The 18,248-nt window shown below is 57.6% G+C and overlaps 1 protein-coding gene across 2 annotated transcripts; it reads right to left on the bottom strand.

Annotated features, from left to right (window-relative positions):
• Positions 1-9,761: 9,761 nt before the first annotated feature.
• NKX2-2 (NK2 homeobox 2) lies at positions 9,762-17,856 on the bottom strand. 2 transcript variants are annotated; one of them, XM_061461752.1, is made up of 3 exons: positions 17,624-17,856; positions 10,885-11,718; positions 9,762-10,624 (listed from the first exon to the last, which is right to left on the bottom strand). In XM_061461752.1, the coding sequence occupies exons 2-3, from the start codon at positions 11,141-11,143 to the stop codon at positions 10,065-10,067; spliced, it is 819 nt and encodes a 272-aa protein (XP_061317736.1). In that variant the 5' UTR covers positions 11,144-11,718; positions 17,624-17,856; the 3' UTR covers positions 9,762-10,064. The 2 variants fall into 2 exon arrangements, with proteins under 2 accessions (XP_061317736.1, XP_061317737.1); XM_061461753.1 differs by lacking the exon at positions 17,624-17,856 and having other exon boundaries at positions 9,762-10,173; positions 10,316-10,624; positions 10,885-12,278.
• Between the last annotated feature and the right edge of the window lie 392 nt (positions 17,857-18,248).

Genomic DNA, 18,248 nt, shown 5'->3' with positions numbered 1-18,248 from the left:
TGCTGCCTAGCACTGCCAGCACCCCTTTCTGTGCCTTTCTTGAATGGGTGTGTAAATTCATGCGTTGCATATATAGATTGAGGCTGGTGGTGATCACAATGGATGCACGTGTGAAGGCAGCATCCATGGAGCCAAGGATCTGCAAGGGTGGCAGTGAAATGTTCTCCCCTTAGCCCCTTTGTGGGTCTGAGGGTGCTCATTCCCACCATAGGGCTCGTGCTACTCCCTTCCTCTGGGCTCTGTGGCAACCTCTGAAATCACCAGCAGTCCCCTCTCCTTCCTCCCTTGTCATGGGACCTGAGCATGGAGGTGGTGGGTCTGACACGTAGCTGCTGCCCCACGGCACCTGGGATGAAAGCGGTGTGGGAATTCCAAAACTCTGGGTATCTGTGATGCACGCTGAGCTCTGCTAGCATCTCAGCAAAGGCAAGGTCTCGTCTTTCTTCTAAGGCAAAGTAAGGTCAGGTTAGAAGTCACTTGTGTACAGATGGGTTTTCTGGGATCACTCCATGGGCTGGGATTTACACCTGGCTCAGGCTACACCCTGCTCCTAATGGGGTTCTTATGGCTGTGGTGAGCTTTAGTGAGTATAGCTGGGGAAAAACCTCAAGGGTTGTTTGCTGCAGCTGTGTTTGGAGGCACACAGACCGTCCCTGGCAGTGCTCGAGGCCAGGCTGGGGACAGGGGCTTGGAGCAAGCTGCTCCAGTGGAAGGGGTCCCTGCCCGTGGAGCAGGGGTTGGAGCTGGAGGAGCTTTAAGGTCCCTTCAACCCAACCTCTTCTATGATTCCTGCCCCATTTACTGAACTAAGCATCTTTCTGCTTGTGCTTAGGTTGTGGAAGGAAAGCTGCTGCGCCATGGGCTGGATTTCTTCAAGCACTGGAGGGGTTATGGAAGCAAGAGGAGGAAGAGGAACAAGCAAACCCAGCAGTGAAGCACTGTCAAAGAGCGCATCTCTCCCATTGTGTGCACCACAGGCTCTGATGTCCCGCACCATTGCTGTTGCATCCTCTCCTCTGCAGAGTTATCGGGCTCTGGGCTCCTCTGGGAGCAGCTCTGCACCCCTTTGGCTTCCTGAACAGGGAGCAAGGCAAGTCCTTCTCCATGGTGTAGCTGAGGGTGAAGCCTGGGCTGAGCCTTGGATAAAAGACGTGAGGGATCTAAGGCCGTTTTTATCAGAAGCATATTGAAGCTGAATTTCTTGGTCTGATCTTGGATAACAAATCAGATGTGTGCTTGTCTGGGTTAGAACAACCTGGGACTTTCAGGCTTTTGTGGCACAGCTTTGAAGAGGGGGAAAAGGTGTGTTTGAATAAGAAAATAGCCAGGAAGCTCCATGACTGGGGAAGTCCTTCAGGGATTATCTTGGTTTTTATAGTCTTGGACAACAGGAGATGAACTCTTCCCGCAAATGCCTCCTTCCTGCAAGGTGTTATTCTATGATTCCATGTGTGCAACACATTCCCCCAGGTCGCAGGGAGGGAGAAGCTCTCCCGTGTGCTCTTCACAACCCACTCATCTCCATCAGCCTCAGTGAGTGACCACAGGGATGAGGGATGCAGCCCCTGCCACGACCTTGGGGCTGGCACTGAAATGATGCCCCAATAACCAGGGGAGGATGTAGAGACCTTCCTGGCACTTTGGTGATGGAAAGCCCACTTTCCATGAATGGTCACCAAGTCCACTTAGTTTCTTAGGGTCGATATAACTAGATGCTAAGAGGATCCTGTGCTTTAAGTCCCTCAAACCTCCCCCATCCTATATACTCCTTGTAGTCAGAATAAGGTTTGGTATGTTGAGATGCTTGAATTCTGTGTGTTTCTTGGAGTTATGCTGGTGTACTGCTTTTGGTGTCCTTTGCACTTACATCAGAATACACATCCACCTTCTGAAAGCAGCTCTTTCCTGTAGTAGTTGAAGCAGTTCAGCCTGTTCCCAAGCCGTGGCGGTGATCAATGTGATTTCACGGTTTATTCCGGGCAGCTTTGCTTGCGGTTTTTATCTCGTGGAGAACCTTCTCCCTGAAACGGTGCCGAAGCCCATGAAGCACAGCTCATCTCAGTGCAGGATCAAGGACTCTGCCTCAGTGACTGCAGCAATGCAAGGCAAGTTTCTCTGAGCTCTGTTTTACATCGCATCGTGAATGTTTTCTATCAATAGCATTGATGCGATTTCTAGCCGTTAGATCCCAAAGATGTGACTTGAACTAGGACCTATTATATGCACCCCACTTATTTGTATAAAACATTAAAATACATTCAACATGAAAATGGAGACGTGAAAACTCATGTTTTAGGTTGCTTTCGTCTGAGGTATGAGACTCTTCTAAAAGAGCTGTTTGGTTTGTGTGCCAGCACGTTCCTGCAGCACCTCGAGGGAGCTGCACATTGATGCTCATGCTTTTTATCCATGGGGCAGACTCCAGTTGCTGTGGTTGGCCAGAGCTGCTGCTCGTGGTTAGCCTGGGAGCCTGCAGGAAGGGAGGATGCTGCAACACTCTCTTCAGACTTAAATCCTTTGTTTTCCAACCCAAATGCTTGTCCTTTGGACCTGGAGTGTCCTAAGTGCTCTGAACCCGCTGGTTCGGATGCTCCATCCCTGGCGGTGTTCAAGGCCAGGTTGGACAGAGCCTTCCTTGGGTGCCATGGTTTAGTGTGAGGTGTCCCTGCCCATGGCAGGGGGTTGGAACTGGGTGATCTCAAGGTCCTTTCCAGCCCTAACTGTTCTATGGTTCTATGTTTGGGGTGGGACCAGCATGTCCTGGACATGGATATGGCCAGGAAGAGGGGAAAGAAGAGGACAACTGCCAGAAAGGGGAGCCAGAGAGGGATGTTCCTCTTGGCCAGCCCCCTGGGCCAGCTGGTGTGGGCAGCATGAAGAAACCCAGTGCCATGAGCTGGTGCTGAAGCTGCCTCCGAAGCCTCTTGTGTTGGGAAGTGGGTGGCAGCCACCCCCAGGTAAGGTCCAAGCACCCAGGAGTGGCAGAAGAACAAGTGCTGGAGCATCGTGTCCCCTCAGGTGAGTGATGTGTGCCAGGCCCCCCATCTGTGGAGCCACGGCACCACTGTGTGAGGTGGGAGCAGTGCTGGGAGCATGGGGGGCACCTCCAAGGGGTGGCTGCTGCACAGTGAGGTCTTCGCCCCATGAACCAAGCCAGCTCTTGTTTCTAGGTGCTCTTATATACGTGTATGCACATGTAAGGAAGGGAAAAGAGGCAGAACTGGTGGTTCTTTGTACAAAGTGTCATTAACTAATGATACTGTGCAGACCCCAGTGAATTTGCCATCACTGGAGGGTGAGCCCTCTGAATCAGAGTCTTGCTGTTCGCTGCATTAAATGCAGAATTTAAGTGATGCTTCACCTGGGGGGAAATAAGCACGGGACGGATAAGCCTGTGAAGAAAACCAGGTCGTTGTGGGGCTGGGAATGGGTTATTTCCTGGGGAAGACCTGGAGGTGTCTGGGTTGCAGAGTGCTCATTGTGCTGCACCCAGAGGGAATGGCAGCCCCTCGCTGTGGTCCAGGGTGGGCAGTGCCAAGCCTCCAGTCTGTTTGCTTAGGTGAGGGCTGTATCTGATTCTCTGGAAGCATTTCCTGGTGGGATCATGCTGGGGAGGTCACTGAGGAGGGGTGAGCAGGTACCGCTGCTCCTGGGAATGAGCTGCTGCTCTCCCAGAGCCAGATCTCGGGAATGAGAGCTGGCACTTTCCCCACACTGGGTTTTCCCGGTGCAAAGCTGTCCTAACTTGCTGCTATGGGCTCTAACCTGTTGCTCAGATGCTTTCACATGCCAGAAGTGGGACCAGCTCCTCCTGGACTCTTGGTTTTGGAACAACATGGGAGCATTGAGATGATTCTAAAGCTGGTTTTGGCTCATAGCACAATCTGAACAGCACAGGGAGGGGAAAAGCTGCCCTGAGCACCCCTGTGGCTGTTGCACAGAGCAGTGGGCTACCAGCTGGTGGTGGGGCCTTCCTGAAGGCACAGTATGGGCAGCCAGAGGCCACCATTTATTTGGCCTTTCCCAAAGCACTTTAGAGTTAGATCCTTCAAAACCAGGGATGTCTTTAAGCATGTACCTGCAGCAGTTAGATGTGTGACTGCCTCTGTGTGAGCCAGGCATGCTCCTGGTGCACTCAGAAGCAGGGAGGCAGCTGTAAGCATCCCCATAGCTGCCTCTAACTCCACACAGGGATGAGAAGAGATAGAAGGCTGGGAGGAGAGTATGCAGGTGCTCTCTGGAATGCTGCATTACCCTCGCTGCTCCACTGGTGTGGTTATTCTTCTGGTGTTGGTGATGCTCATAACTGTATGACACAGGTGCATGCCTTGCACCAAACCTTGCTTAGGCCTTGGACATGTGTTGTTTGCCCAAAGGATGGGTCTTGAAGGGCTGTGTGACCCCTGGGAGCAGGAGGGGCTATAATACCCCCAGTCTGGGTAGTAGGAGTCCCCAGGCTTGGTGTCTTGCCCCATGTAAGGATATGGGACTGACATTTGTGCTTAGAGCTCTGTTGTATTTCAAAGCAATGGCTTGGGATTCATCCGTTTAGGCCCAAGGATGCTCCCTCTTACAGAGGGGTGGCACTATTCCCATTAACCCCTGGAGTGCTCCCCGTCACAAAACCAGCCAGGCTCGAAAAGCCCTCCAAGCTCATCCAGTCCAGCCATTGCCCAGCACTGCCAAGACCGCCACTGCCCCATGGCACTGAGGCCTCATCTCCACGCTATGTGAACCCTTGCAGGGCCGGTGCCTGCAGCCCTGCCCTGGGCAGCCTGTTCCAATGCCTGAGCACCCTCTGGGGCAGGAATTGTTCCTCAGCTCCATCTAAACCTGCCCTGGTGCAGCTTGAGGCCGTTTCCTCTTGTCCCATCCCTTGTTCCTTGGGAGCAGAGCCCAGCCCCTCCTGGCTCCATCCTCCATCCCTCTTCTTCTGTCCGAGCCGCTGCCGTGTCTCCGAGCTGGTCCAAGGGCTGTTTCCCCGGTGTGACGCTGCGCAGGCTCCAGGCCGCGATCGGCACCAGCCGCGTCGACGGGAGAGGAGTCCTGGGGCGGGGGGGCGGCCCCGACGGCGCGTCCCTTATCCGGCAGCGCCGCCCTGCGGCCGCCCGGGGCCCAGCCCGGCGGGGAGTGGAGACGGGGGGTCGGGGGCCGGTGCCACCGCCTCGGATCCCGCCGGTTCCCCTCTGCCTCGGCCCCGGGGGAGCGCGGAGAGGTAGCGGTGCTGCGTCCGGTGCTGCGCGGGACTCTGCTGCCTCCCTGCGGCCGCTGCTCGCCGAGGGGGGGTGTGGAGTTCCATCAAATACATTTAAAATACATCTAAAATGCATCTAACATAAATCCTTCCAGCTGCGGGGAGCAATAAACCCCCCCCGGCTCTTTCTGTCTGGGGAGCCAGCGCGGACCGGGGCTGGGAGTGGAGATTGCAGGTGCGGGGATAGCAGGGAGGGATGGAGGGCTAACGTACAGGGATGCGGGAATGGTAACGGGAGATGATGTGGGATAACAACGGGAGAGGATGAGGGATGGTAAAGAGATGGGATGGGGGGACAACGGAAGAGAGTGTGGTGGTGACAGTAGGTGATGCGGGGATAACGGAGGGGCTTGCGGGGATGATAAGGGAGAGGATGTGCGGGTAACACGTAGGGCTGCAGGGATGATAACGGGATGGGATGTGGGATAACAACAGGAGGCAACGTGGGGACAACGGGAGTGAGTGCGGGGGTGACTGGAGGTGATGCCGGATAACAATGGGAGGGGATGAGGGGAGAGCATCGCCCTCCTGGAGCCACAAGTGCCCTCTCGCCGCATCACCGCCCGGGCCGTATCTCGCCGCTCCAGCCGCCCCGGGCAGGTCCCCCTGCACCCTTAACCCCCCCCGCAGCCCTTCCCCACCAGCCCCTTAATAAACACCGCCGAGAGTTGCCCTTCTACTCGGTAAATATTGGCTTAGCTTTTCATTGACCGGCGCTCTTGAAAAGACCCGAAAAATCCACACCGGTTCCAAACTAAGCCAAACAGTCAATAGGTGACGAAGTAAGTTATTTCCAGGGCTTAAGGGGCTTCCAGCTCATTAGCAGGTGATCCGCCCGCCTGAGCAGCTCCCTCCCTGCGAGAGGGCGGCGGAAGGAGAAGATGGGGGAAAGATGGAGGGGGGAAAGGGAAAGGAGCCCCAGGAGCAGGACCCAGAGCTCCTCACCCCCCCAGCAAACAGGTTCCTGCACCGAGTCGCCATCATCCGCGGAGCGTGGCGCGATCCGGACCCGACGGGCGGCTCTGCCGAGGTGCGGCTCCCCCGCGGCTCCCGGTGGTGGACAGGGGGGCAGCGGGGGGGTGAGGGGGGTAGCGGGGCAAAGAGGGGAGGCTGATGCCAACAGCGACGGCAGTGAGCGGGGCGGCCGGTGTCACCAGCGCGCCCGAGCAGCGCTGCGCAGCCCCTCTGCCTGGGACTGGAAGTGCCAAGGACAGTTGGGTTGAGAAAGCGGTGTCCCCCTCTTCATCTTTTCCTCCTTTTTTTTTTGTCCTTTTTTCTTTTCTCCATTTTCTTTTCTTTCCCCTTTTTGTTTTCTTGGTTTTTCTTTTTTTCTTGTTCGTTGTTTTTCTTTTTTTCTTTTTATGGTCTTTCTTCGTGTCTCTGTTTTCTTTTCTCCCTTTTTTCTTTTATGTTTTTTCTTTTTCTTTTTTTCTTTTTTTCTTTTTTCTTTTATTTTCCTGCTTTTCGCTCTTTTTCTCATTTTTGCTCTTTTTCTCATTTTCTCATTTTCTTGGTTCCTTTTCTTTTATCCCTTTTTCTTTTTCTCCTTTATATTTTTGTCCTTTCTTTTTCGTTTTCCGTTTCTATATTTTTTCAGGATTTTTTTTTAATTTCTTCTTTTTTTTTCCCTTTTCCTCACCCCCCTCCCCCCGCTTTTTAAATCCTCTTTTCTTTTTCCCCATATTTCTTTTTCTTTTTTTTTTTTTTTCCCTTATTTTCCTTTTCCATTGCCCTCCCTTCCCCTCTCTCCCTCCCGTCCCCGTCCCCCCCCCGGCCAGCGGCCTGCCTTGCACAACCAGGAGCTACGACAAGAAAGAGCCGTTTCTCCGGGGCAGAAGCGGGACGTGCCAGCCCGCCGCGCGGTACGGCCGGGCCGCGGAGGGAGGCCGCCTGCATAACATTACCGGGCCCTCAATGCAGCCTTGTTCTGCTGCCCGCCGCAGCCTCCGCGCAGCCCCCGCGCAGCCCCCGCGCAGCCGAGCTCCGCTGCCCGGCCGGAGGCGCAGGAGCGGGCCCCGACGTGGGTTTTACGGGGGAGATGCGCTTGGGTCTCGTTGCGGGGGGGAGAGTCTAATTTCCTGTGAAATGAGAGAGAAACTTGTCAGCGGGGACCGGGAGAAGAGGAGGCCTCTGTTAGTCTTCAAAGAGAGCGGGAGAGAGGGAGAGAAAGAGAGAGGGATTCTTTTTCCTTGTGTCCCCCCCACCCCCCGGGTTTGTTTTTTTTTTGCCTTCCAGAATAGATATAGCACGAATTTTTAATTCGTCTTCCTTTCACAGACAACAATGCTGGGTTTGAAAGCTGGGCACAATTTGGGTTTTGTGAGGGGTCCCCCGGCCCAGCTGGCCATATGGGATACAACATGTAGAACACGCCTAACAATGAGCACGAGTGACAGCCCTAACAAAACGCAAAGGACACTGCTCCCTGACTCCGGGATGGACTGCCTCCCCGAAATGAATGGAATGGCCCCAAAAAGAAGGGAGAAGGGGGGAGAAGAAGGGAGGGAAGGCACAGGGAGGGAAGGCACAGGGAGGGGGCCCACCCCGCCACCCCCCTTAGGCTGTCTTTCCTCTTTCTCTCCCCACTCCCGGCCCGGCCCTGACTGCCTTGGCCTCCATCTCTTTAATATGCACGCCTCTAACATGCTCACCTCCCTGCCTCCCCCATTGTGCTGTTTTGTGAAGTCTACTGTATATTGTGCAAAGATAGACTGCCCGGAGCTGGCCCGGCAGCATGGGAGATATAAGGCCACGGAGGTTAGGGCCACACAACTGGTTTTATAGACTTAGCAGAGCCTGGGGGCAAAGAGAAAGAGGGAAAAAACAGGGGGAAAAATAATCAAGAAGGGGCAGTTTTCCTTCTCTCCGCTCCTGCCTCGCACGTTGGGGCTGCAAAGGGGAAAACCCGCACGTATTCGTGTTCCGCCGTTGCTCCGGGACCCGGCGGAGCTTCCCCGGGGCTGGAGGCCGGTTCCCCGCTTGTCGGGCTGGCTCTGCCTCGGTGGATCCCCGCAGGGGCACGGGCAAGTCACCGGTGGCGTCCCCAGAGCGGCTGCCGGGCCTCGGTGGTTTGGGGACGGGCTCACGCGGCGGGGAAAGGGGGAACGGGAAAAGGGGGATAAAAATACAGAATAAACCCAGGAAAAGGGTAAAAGCAACCCAGCCGCAGCGAGGGGCGCTGCCGGGTCTGGCGGCCGGAGGAGGCTGTGCCGGGGCGGACTGGCGCGGAGGGGCACGGCGGGACCGGTTCCGATCGTTTCTTTGCTTTGGGTGTTGAACTGAACCGGCTCCGCTCGGCTCGGCCTGATAGCGGCGGGACGGGGCGGGCGCTGCCGCGGTCCCCGCACCGCACAACCGCCGTTTGTGGATGCATTTGTTTGGTGTTTGAGCATCTTTAGCTGCCTAAAACCCGCAGCGGAGGGCGAAGGGCTCGCAGCCGCCCCGGCGCTGCACAAACCCGCTCCGAGCCGGAGCTGCGACCGCCCGAAACCGGCCGCCGCTTCCCAAGGGCCGGGCCCAGTCCTCGTTCCACGGCGGCCAGGCCGCCAACACCCGCACCCAGCCCAAATCTGCTGCTTCTCCCCCTTTTTTGGGGGGTACCCCAAGTGTTCCCCTCTCCCCGACCTGCCCCAGCCGCCGGCGCATCCCCGAGGGCTGAACGCGAAGTTTCCGAGCTCCCTTCTGCGCAAAACGGACGCGGGGGGACGCGGGTCGGAGGGTGATGATGGTACCCAAACTACAGTCAGGGGAACCCCGCACCACGGGGCACAGGGGGGTGGAAAAGCAAAGCCACAGATACCAAATAATCCTTAAACCTCTCTCCCCGATTTTCGCCAGCGGGATGAAGCCGAACGCCCCGAAAAAAAGCAGTTTTGCCCCTCCAAGGAAGAAGTTGCCGGGGGGCCCTGCTTAGCCCGGTCTCCCCTCCGGCCCCACGCCGTAACGTGGCTGTGAGGCGGCCGAGGAAGCGAACAAACCCGGCTGGCCGTTGTTATCGATGCCGTGAATTGTTTTCCTTAAAAGTTGACATTAAATTTCCTTAAATAAAATTAAAACTCGTATTAAAATATCGCGCAGAAAGAGCCGCTTCCCCGCGGGGGTGAACGGCGAGGGTTTAACCCGCGTTTCTTTTCCCTCTGCTCCCGGTTACTCGGGACTAGTTGTGCGCAACCCCTAAGCGAGCTCGTCCGAAACCAACATCCCGGCCGCTCCCCACGGCACAAAACACACCCGCTCCGAGCTACCGGGGGCTCCACGGGGCCGAGCATCCCCATGGAAGGGGGGAATCGAGCCCCCCGTGTCCGGGTGCCCGCCCGGTCCTCACAAAACCACAGGAGCAGCGGGGAGCGGGGTTTATTCTTCCTTTATTTTTTGTTTAATTCTGACGATTTCCCCCCCCCCCCCCCTTTATTTGAGCTGTAGGTAGACAGGACCACTGAATGGCGCAAAAATTTCTGTAAACAATGACGCACAAAAAACACCTCCCCTCCCTTTCCCCCCTCCCTGCCTCCCCCCGAAATGAAACCGAGCCGCCCCCCAAAAAATAGAGGGGGAAAGAAACGGGAGAGGGAAAAAAGAACCAAACTAAACCCCCAAAAAACAAATCCAAACAACATAATAATAATAGCAATAATAATAATAATAATAATAGCGTTTCCCTCTCCATCCCTTCCCCCGCAGTTTTGAGTTTCATTTTTGGAGCATCAGTCTGTCTCCCTCTCTGTCTCGCTTTATTATTTCGGGGTTTTCCTCCTCTTTTCGCGTATGGGGGGTACGCGGGTGCGGGGGGATGCGCGCTCCCCTCCAGCCTTCACCAAGTCCACTGCTGCGCTTGTACCAAGTGGTGTGCTGTGGGGTACTGGGGGTTGCTGGCCGCGCTGTACTGGGCGTTGTATTGCATATGCTGTAGGGACTGGGCGCTATAGGCGGAGAAAGGGATTCCCGTCTGGAAGGTCGCGGCTGCCAAGTCCTGAGCTTTGAGCGTGTGGCAGGGTTTGCCGTCCCTGACTAAGACCGGCACGGCCACCCGCCGCGGGGAGGGCAGAGGAGTCACTTCCATACCTTTCTCGGCCCGGGCCCGCTTCATCTTGTAGCGGTGGTTCTGGAACCAGATCTTCACCTGGGTCGGGGTGAGGCGGATCAGGCTGGCCAAGTGCTCCCGCTCCGGCGCCGACAGGTACCGCTGCTGCCGGAACCGCCGCTCCAGCTCGTAGGTCTGCGCCTTGGAGAAGAGCACCCTCCTCTTCCTCTTCTTCCCCGCGTCCCCGCCGCCCGCTGCTTCCTTCTCGTTGTCGGGTGACTCGTCTGCCGACGGCTCCGGTGACTTGGCCGATGGGTCCTGGCCGCCGCCTCCCGCCGCCAGCCCGTGCACTGCAACCGGGAGCGGCCCGTCAGGGGGGAGCTCGGCGCTGCGCACCCTCCGCACCCCACATCCCTCCCCGCATCCCGCCGGCGCCGGGCAGCTCGGCTCTCCCCGCCGCGGCATGGGGCGGGCGGAGGCACCGGCCGGGGCTCAGCCAGCAATGGCGAGCGGCGAACACCCCCCAACACCCCACAGACACCTCCCCGACCCCTCCTGCCCCACCGCCGGGAGTGTGGGGCTGCGCGGCCCCGTCTCCGCCGGTACTCACGGGAGTATTGGATGCCCTCGGCGCTCGCCAGCCATCGCGTGTAGGGATTATCGCTGCTATCGTAGAAGGGGTTCTTCAAAGGCAGCGTCTGCACAGCGTCCAAGGGGGTCTGCCCCAGCACCCCCGCTTTCCTGGGGGGTTCCGGCGCTTCGCTCTCCTCCTCACCCCCCTCCGCAGCGGAGCCGTCCTCATCGTTGGTGTCGGGGAGGTCCAAAATGTCCTTCACCGAGAACCCCGTCTTTGTGTTGGTCAGAGACATGTTCCGGCCAAATTTAGGCAGGGGAAGTTGGAGGAGCGGCTCCGCCGACCCGCCGTGTCACGGGGGCCACGCACACGCGGAGCGGCGACAGCCCCGCCGCGCACGGCCGCGGGGAGCGGGGCGGGGTGGGGGGGAGGCACGCGTGGAAGGGGGGGTAAATATAACGGGAACACAGGTTTATAGGGAGATAACCGAAGCGGTTGGTGCAAAAGAAGACGCGGAGCCGCCGCGGTGGATCTCTGCGGTGGTGGTTTCCACGGACGGGCTTGTCGTGCCACGGGGGGAAATTCAGAGAGCGGGAGCAGCTTCGGAAACAGTTTGTAACTCCAGGGGGAAAAGGGGAGAGACACGCCAAAAATTAAAAATAAAAATAGAAAAAAGAGGGAGCGAAGAAAAATACCAAAAAAAAAAAAGGAAAAGAAAAAAAATAAAAAAAAAAAAGGAGAAAAATGGAAGGAAAAAATAAATCACTTCTGGCTGTTGCTCAAACACCCCGAGCCCGCGCCTGCCGCTTGGAGAAGCCGAGCCATTGCTGGAGCGAGCAGTCCGTGTAAGGCTGGTCCCCACACATGAACCTGCCGAGAGGAGGGAGAAAAAAAACCTACATTAAACCCGGGCAAGGTTGGCCACGTGTGGGCGGGTCCTGGGAGTCAAGTGGATGAAGACAGTGTTTGCAGATGTGAAATTGCGGGTTTTGGGCGAGCTCCGAGCTTCCACCATTGGTGATGAGTGGTATAACGTGTCAGTTAATTACCGGCGTGGGGAGGGCCCTTCCGCGGGTGCGGGGGGGGGGTGGGTGTGTGTGGCTCGCCGGGAGAAGGGAGGGGGTTATTTTCTCTTTTCCCTTGTTTTTACGCCCTGTATTTACATACAAAGAGCCTCGCACCGATATTCCCCGCACTCCAAAGTGCGTTTTCCACCCATTGCCTTGCGAGGCAGCGGAGAAATAAAATACAGATAACTATGGGATAGGTGCCCTCCCCCTCTCCCCGCGCAGCCTGCGCTCCCGCGCAGCCCCGGGGGCAGCGCTCAGCGCATGGACCGAAGGGGGAAGGCGGCTCAGATGGCAGGAGACCAACTTATCTAAACCGCCTAGGTCAATATTTTGGTTGAGGCTTAGGGATGAACGCTGGAAATTAAACAGCGAGTAATTGATTCTAGTTTGCTCCGAAATTAACCGAACTGGCAAAATGCGATCGTCAGTCACGACCCGGGGAGATGCGGGAGGTGATTACTTGAGGGAGGGGGGCTTTATTTGAAGAGGTCTCATTGATTTTGCCTCCTTCTTCCAAGGGAATAAAACCCGGCCAGTTTGGTTGATTTAACGGGCTGGAGCCCAACGGAGCTTCAAATAGAGCTGAGGTTTTCCTCATTTATTGGGGTTTTGGTTTTTCTCTTTCGGGGCCTGGGAAAGGAGCGGGTGAAGGGGCTTCTTTCCAAAACGGCGTTGTGGGAGGCCGGACTTTCAGGTGTCACATACACAGCCACACTCCGACGGCCGCAGAGCCCCGCAGCATCCCCGGCTGCGGATGCCGGCGCTGCTGCGCGGTGCTGCGCGGCCGCCCATGGTCTCCACTCCGCGTTTCCCCAACTTCTTCCCTCTCTATCTGACACCAACTTTTATCTTCATTTTCATCCTTCCTCCCCTTCCCCGCACTCTCGGCCGTAAGCACCCCTGCCCGGACCTTCTTTTCCTTCCTCTTCCTCATCCCTGAGCTGGAGCCCGGCCCGGGACAGCCTTATGAGCGGGGATAACGGTGGTTTCCGGAAGGAGAGGGGGGGGGGGGGGGGGGGTGGGTGTCCACAGACAATTTGGGAGGGGGTTTTATTCCTGAAAAACCAAAGTGGACCGAGTTTCTCTTCCAGGAGAAGGGAGCGGTAATGCGGCTGCTGGTGGTGGGGAAGAGGAAGAAGACGGTCCCTCAGACATCCCCCGGCTTGCCGATCAATGCGTCCGCACCTTCCCCTCCTCTCCCTGCCCGCTGCCCCCATCCTTCCTCCCCCAGCCCCCAGCCTGCCTCCCATAAAGTATGTGCTGTGGCTGACAATGCCCAGGGATCTTTTTTTCCCCCCCTTTTTTTTTTAAAGCGAGCCCCTGAGCACATCCTGGGTGGTCGGACCCGCGCAAACACAAATACAACCCTATGGCTAAGCTGGAAACAATGTCCGCAATGTAGACAAATGTCCGGCTTCTGTTGGAACCCTTTGTCTCGGCGCAGTTTTTGCATTTATTTCAGTGGCGAAATAATACGTGATTGACGCCCTCTTTCAATGTGTCCTAACTGTTGGGAATAAATCTGAGGTTGTTCCTAGTTGTCATGGTATTCAACCGCACTCAATGGCTATCTCTTCATCCATTCCGGAGTCCTCCCCGATATCGAGGGAACCCCTTTGGGCGGGCGCTCCCCTTCCCGGGAAGGGGGTCTGGGGCACCCACCAGACACAGAGCCCCAATTTCCAGCCAGGCTCGGCCTTATCGATCGATTTATTCAGCCTTCGGAGCGGGTGGGGGGGGGAGGGAGGAGGTTTAATTCCTTCCCACCGCAGCGAGCAAAGGATAGAAATTGCCGTAATGACCAGTGCCAGTCGCGACAGAGGCAGCCCGGCGATATAACGTCTCGATTTAAAGAATCCCGGCGGAAGCCAACCGGGAAGGGACAGGATGAGCATCTCCACTGGCGTGTGCCGCTTCGTGGGGCAGCTCCGCTCCTCGGGCCGGGGGAAGACCCGGGCTTCGAATAATAATAGTAGGAATAGAAATAACAGGAATAATAGTAGGAATAAGAGTACAAATAGAGAGGAATAAGAGTAATAATGATAATAATAAAAGAATAAGAATTATAGGAATAAAAAATAAGAATAAAAGAATAAGGATAAGGACCCACACAAACCCAAACTGACCCTCAAATGCCACCACACAGGCAGAGCATCCTGCAAGCCCCACTCGACGTGGGGCCCGACAGCGGCGGAGCGGGGGCTGCCCACGAGCGAAGCGCGGCCCATTCAAGGCGTACACGGCCCCGGGGATGGGGGTGCTGTAGCCGGGCCCCGGTGCCAGCCGCTATGGAAGGACCGAGCGGCAGGACAAAGGTCTCTTGCGGGTGCACGAAGCTCCGAGGCCACGGGGATGGGGGTTTGGGGGTGTCCAAGGAGCAGCCAAGGGTGAGGCCCGCGGCCGCTCTCACTCCGCACAGGGGCGCCGTGACGTAACAGCCGGGGTGGTGACGTAAGAACCGGTCGGGCCCTTTGACGTCAGGAGCGGTCGCGGGGCCGGGATGCAGCCCAGCGCTGGGAATCCGACGGCAGGTCGGCGGCTATCGCGATAGCGCCCTGCCACCCTCCGTGCCTTCCCTCTCCTTGTGCCCCTGCCCCAGTGCCGCACTGGGAGCCCATCGCCGCATTGCCCGGCCCTCCCCACGGATGGGACCAGCCAAGTGAATTGTGGGGCTGCTCCAGCGCGACGGGAAGGGGGCGGCAGGGCAGGAGGGTGCCGGGCGGGTGCAGGGGCTGCTCCCCCCGTCCCGCTCCCCCGGGTTATTTGCACAGGCCCGCAGGAGGCCGGCGGCGCGGTGCACACAGGCGGAGTGGCTGCACTTGTGCCTCTGCCCGCGGTCGCTGTTTACCTGCTTGCTCTCACAGGTAGCTCAAACACCCTTCTCCTCCCTCCTCTCTGCTCGTCCCCTCGCCTCCGCCTGCGTGGGGACCGGGTCCCGCAACCCATGAGCGGCGGGCGTTGGATTTAGCGCCATTAAAGCTCGTTTTGGGGGTTATTTAAGAGCGGGGAAGAGGCGCTGGGTGCGGGATGAGAGGGAAGGAGCGCTTTCAAGCGTCTCTCTGGTCACGCGTGGCCCCGCACCCGCACCGGCGAGGCAGGGAGTGGACCCACCGGGTTCCCCACGCCACGGGCAGCCCAGGGGTAGTGAACTTAAACGGCGAGGAGCCGTAGCTTCCTCCTCCACTTTTAGGCTCCCGCTACCCGCAAAGCTCCCGGTTTCTTCCTGTGTTTTAAGCCACCGACGCCCCGACTTCATTCCCTTCTCTGTCGAGCGACATCATCCACATACATTAAATATAACACTATATAATACATGTATAAATGAGTGAGAAGGTGTCTGGCGCTGTGCGGTTCTCCCACTCGCACCCCAGCCCCGCATCGCGGGTACAGCCCTCAGGTGGATCACTTTATTGTTTGATTAGACCCGAGGTGCGATCTATTGTTTTCCCTCACTCCAGGGCCCAAATAAACAAACAAGGACAGCACCTTGCCGCTCGGGAGGGATTAGCGAAGCCCACACGAAGCCTTTGTTAAGGGGCCAGGTTTATTTTATCTCTTAGAATGGGCTACTTGAAAGAAATAGAGGAGGAGAAGCCAGCCCATGTCGCTGCTGGTAATTGTTATTAGGGCCTTCAGCTCAGGAGCATCCCCTGTAAGCGACACCCTCTTTGTTTTAAAGTGTGCCGGGGGGGGGGAGGAAGAGCAGCTTCTTTAAAGATGTCTTTTGTGAGTGATAAAGGAACCAGGCAAAAAGCAAAAACCAACAAGAAAATTAAGAAAAAAAAATCAGGAAAAAATAAAAAAATAAAAAAGGCACCACACAAGGCCCCCAAAACCACCACCAAAAAAAAAAAAAAAAAAAAAAAAAGAGGAAAAATAAAACATAAACCGATCGTTTCTGCACGTATCCTCCGGGGTGGGAGGGGGGGGGGGGGGGGGGGATTTAAACGGCATTTTCCGTCGCTGAAGCCGCAGCGATGCTGCCGGTTCGGCGGGGCCGCGGCCGCGCCAGGCCGTGGAAAGGGATGGGACACCACGAGCCTGCGGCTCCGCGTTCCCTTGTACCTGGTACAGCGGCGGCCCGGACTGGGAGGGGCAAAAATCCCTATTTCCTGAAATGGAGGGGAAACCAGAGCCCTCTGCATCCTCCGCCGCTTTCAGGAACTTAATGGTAACGTGCGGGGCTCGGAGTTTCTGCCGGGTGGAATTCCCGTTTCTTTTCACGGCTGGAAAAATGGCATCGACAAAGGCGTTAGGGGTGTCGGGGGAGGAAGGAAAAAAAAGAGGAAAAAGGGGGGCAAAAAAGGGGGGAACCTTCCCCCACACACGGAAAGGGACCCGGCCCCAGCCTTCCCCATCGAAGCTCAGAAGAAAGCCCCGTGCCCCCCAAAATCCTTTCTCCCGCAGACAATTAAATCTTCTCCAGGACATAGGAATCTAAATGAGCTTTCCTATAATCACGATTACTCTATCTCCTTCCCCCCGAAGCTTCAAAGGCGGAGAAATCCTTCCAATTCACCGATATTACTTATAAATTTGTAGATGGAGATCTCTCCTGCCCCCAGCCAACCTCCCGAGGTGGTGAATTGTAATAGAAATTGGGATTTGTCCCCCCCCGCCTCCTCCTCCCTGGGGGCTGCCGGGGTTATGTCAGAGCCGGAGGGCACATGTTAGGGCTTTGATAAATGCACTTTAATGAGATCTTTGAAAATATTGCCAATAGTGGCAGAGGCAGTTTGTTAAGGCCGTGCGGGCGAGCACAAAGCCGGAACCCGCAGCCCCCCCCCCCCCGACCCACCTATTTGTTGGTCTTATTTAATCCCCCCGCTCCAGGACCCGGCCCAAGCTATAAACCCGGCCTGGGGCTTCCCTTCCCCTTCTAGTCTATCATAAATTGTTCTATTTGCCGGGCAAACGCTTCTCCCCCTCCGGGCTCTATTCGCTCCCGTCTCTCTAATGATTAAACATGTCGCAATGAGATTAAGCTTTGTCAGCAATGTGTCCCCCCCCTCGAGGAAGGGAGCCCGGCCCCGGGCAGTGGCAATGCGGGGATTTACGGCCGGGAGCACTTTCTTATCTGAATTTACTTCTCGCACCCGCATACACAACATGGAGGGGAGCCCGGCTGCGCGGGGGGGGTGTCGCGAGTGGGGTCCCCGTTAAGCCTCCGAGGAGAACTCCGGTGCCCTCCCGCCCTGCGCAGAGCGGGGAAGAAGGGGGAGGTCAGGCTCCTTTCGGGAGAAGGAAGGAGGGGGAAAGGTCCGTCCGGTGGGGACGGGACCCAAGTGCTCGTGCCCGAGTCGGGGCAGCACCGGGGGCAGCGATGGGAAGAGGTGACGGCAGCGGGAGCGCGGGGACCGGGGCCATTCCCGGTCCTCTGGCGTACTCTGCCGTCGCAGCCGAGAAGTGTGCCGCCACCGGGGCGGGGGGGAAGGGGATGGGGATGGGGGGAAGGTGTCTCCCCCCTCCCCGGGCCAGGCGGGCGGAGCGCCCCAGCCGCGCTTCCACCGACCCCACCGCGCACCCGGGACCAGGGACCCCGCCGTCGGGGCAGAGGGACGCGCCCCCCCCCTTCCATTCAGCATCAACTTCTACCTGCCTCCCACCCCCCCCCCCCCCCGTCGCCAGCCCCGTCCCACCCGCGGCCCCGCGCCCCGGGGTCCCCGCGTTGCTCCGCACCCCGTGCCCGCCGCGGAGGGGCTCACCTGGTCTGGGGGGGGGGCCCTAAACGGGCGAGGGGTGGGCGCGGCGGCGGCGGCGGCTCCTCCGCGCCTCTCGCATTGTCTCCGCCGAGCGCAGGGCGGCCGCTCCTTCCTCCCTCCGGCCTTACACCGCCCGGTCTGTTTGCTTTCCTCCCCGGCGGGTGACGCCAGGCGCAGCACCGGCCATATGCTCGCCGGCAATAAATTGGTTATAAGCGCAAACACGCCGGTTCCTGGATGGCTCTTTTAAGCCTTGCCCCGGCCCCGCTGCTGAGCCGGCCCCTCTTCCCCCGGGGGGTAGAGCCCTCCCTCCACCGCCCCCCCCCCCCCGGCCCCCAAGATGCGGAGAAGCCGCTTTCTGCCGGCGCTGCCCAAATCCTCCCTCCCCCTTCAGTTCCCCCCCACCTCGGGGCAGCCGCAACTTCCCCCGGCCGAGCCCGGGCTGCTCTTCAGCGAGCTCGGTCTCTATAAATCGCTCGGTAGCTAAGACGCTATAAAACCCAAATAGCCAGATGTGGCACGTTATTTATGTGTGAAAGCTCGTTTACATTAGATATGCTGATCCAAGCTCTGATAGCAGGGGTTTGCGGGAGATTAGAGCTGGGCTGCCGGGGACGGCTCCAGCTGC

Source organism: Pezoporus flaviventris, unplaced genomic scaffold (genome assembly GCF_033815535.1).
Source record: "Pezoporus flaviventris isolate CSIRO_AGI_PZ_B2104156 unplaced genomic scaffold, CSIRO_AGI_Pfla_v1 ptg000031l, whole genome shotgun sequence".
NCBI classification, from domain to species: Eukaryota; Metazoa; Chordata; class Aves; order Psittaciformes; family Psittacidae; genus Pezoporus; species Pezoporus flaviventris.
The sequence above is the reverse complement of the archived record's forward strand: the minus strand, read 5'-3'. Positions and strand labels throughout refer to the sequence as shown.

Bases quoted from the DNA above. Each gene is read 5' to 3' on its own strand.
- NKX2-2 (XM_061461752.1), bottom strand. From the start codon at position 11,143: ATGTCTCTGACCAACACAAAGACGGGGTTCTCGGTGAAGGACATTTTG. The intron at 10,625-10,884 runs GTGAGTACCGGC...TCCCGGTTGCAG, and splicing joins CGAGGGCATCCAATACTCCC to TGCACGGGCTGGCGGCGGGA.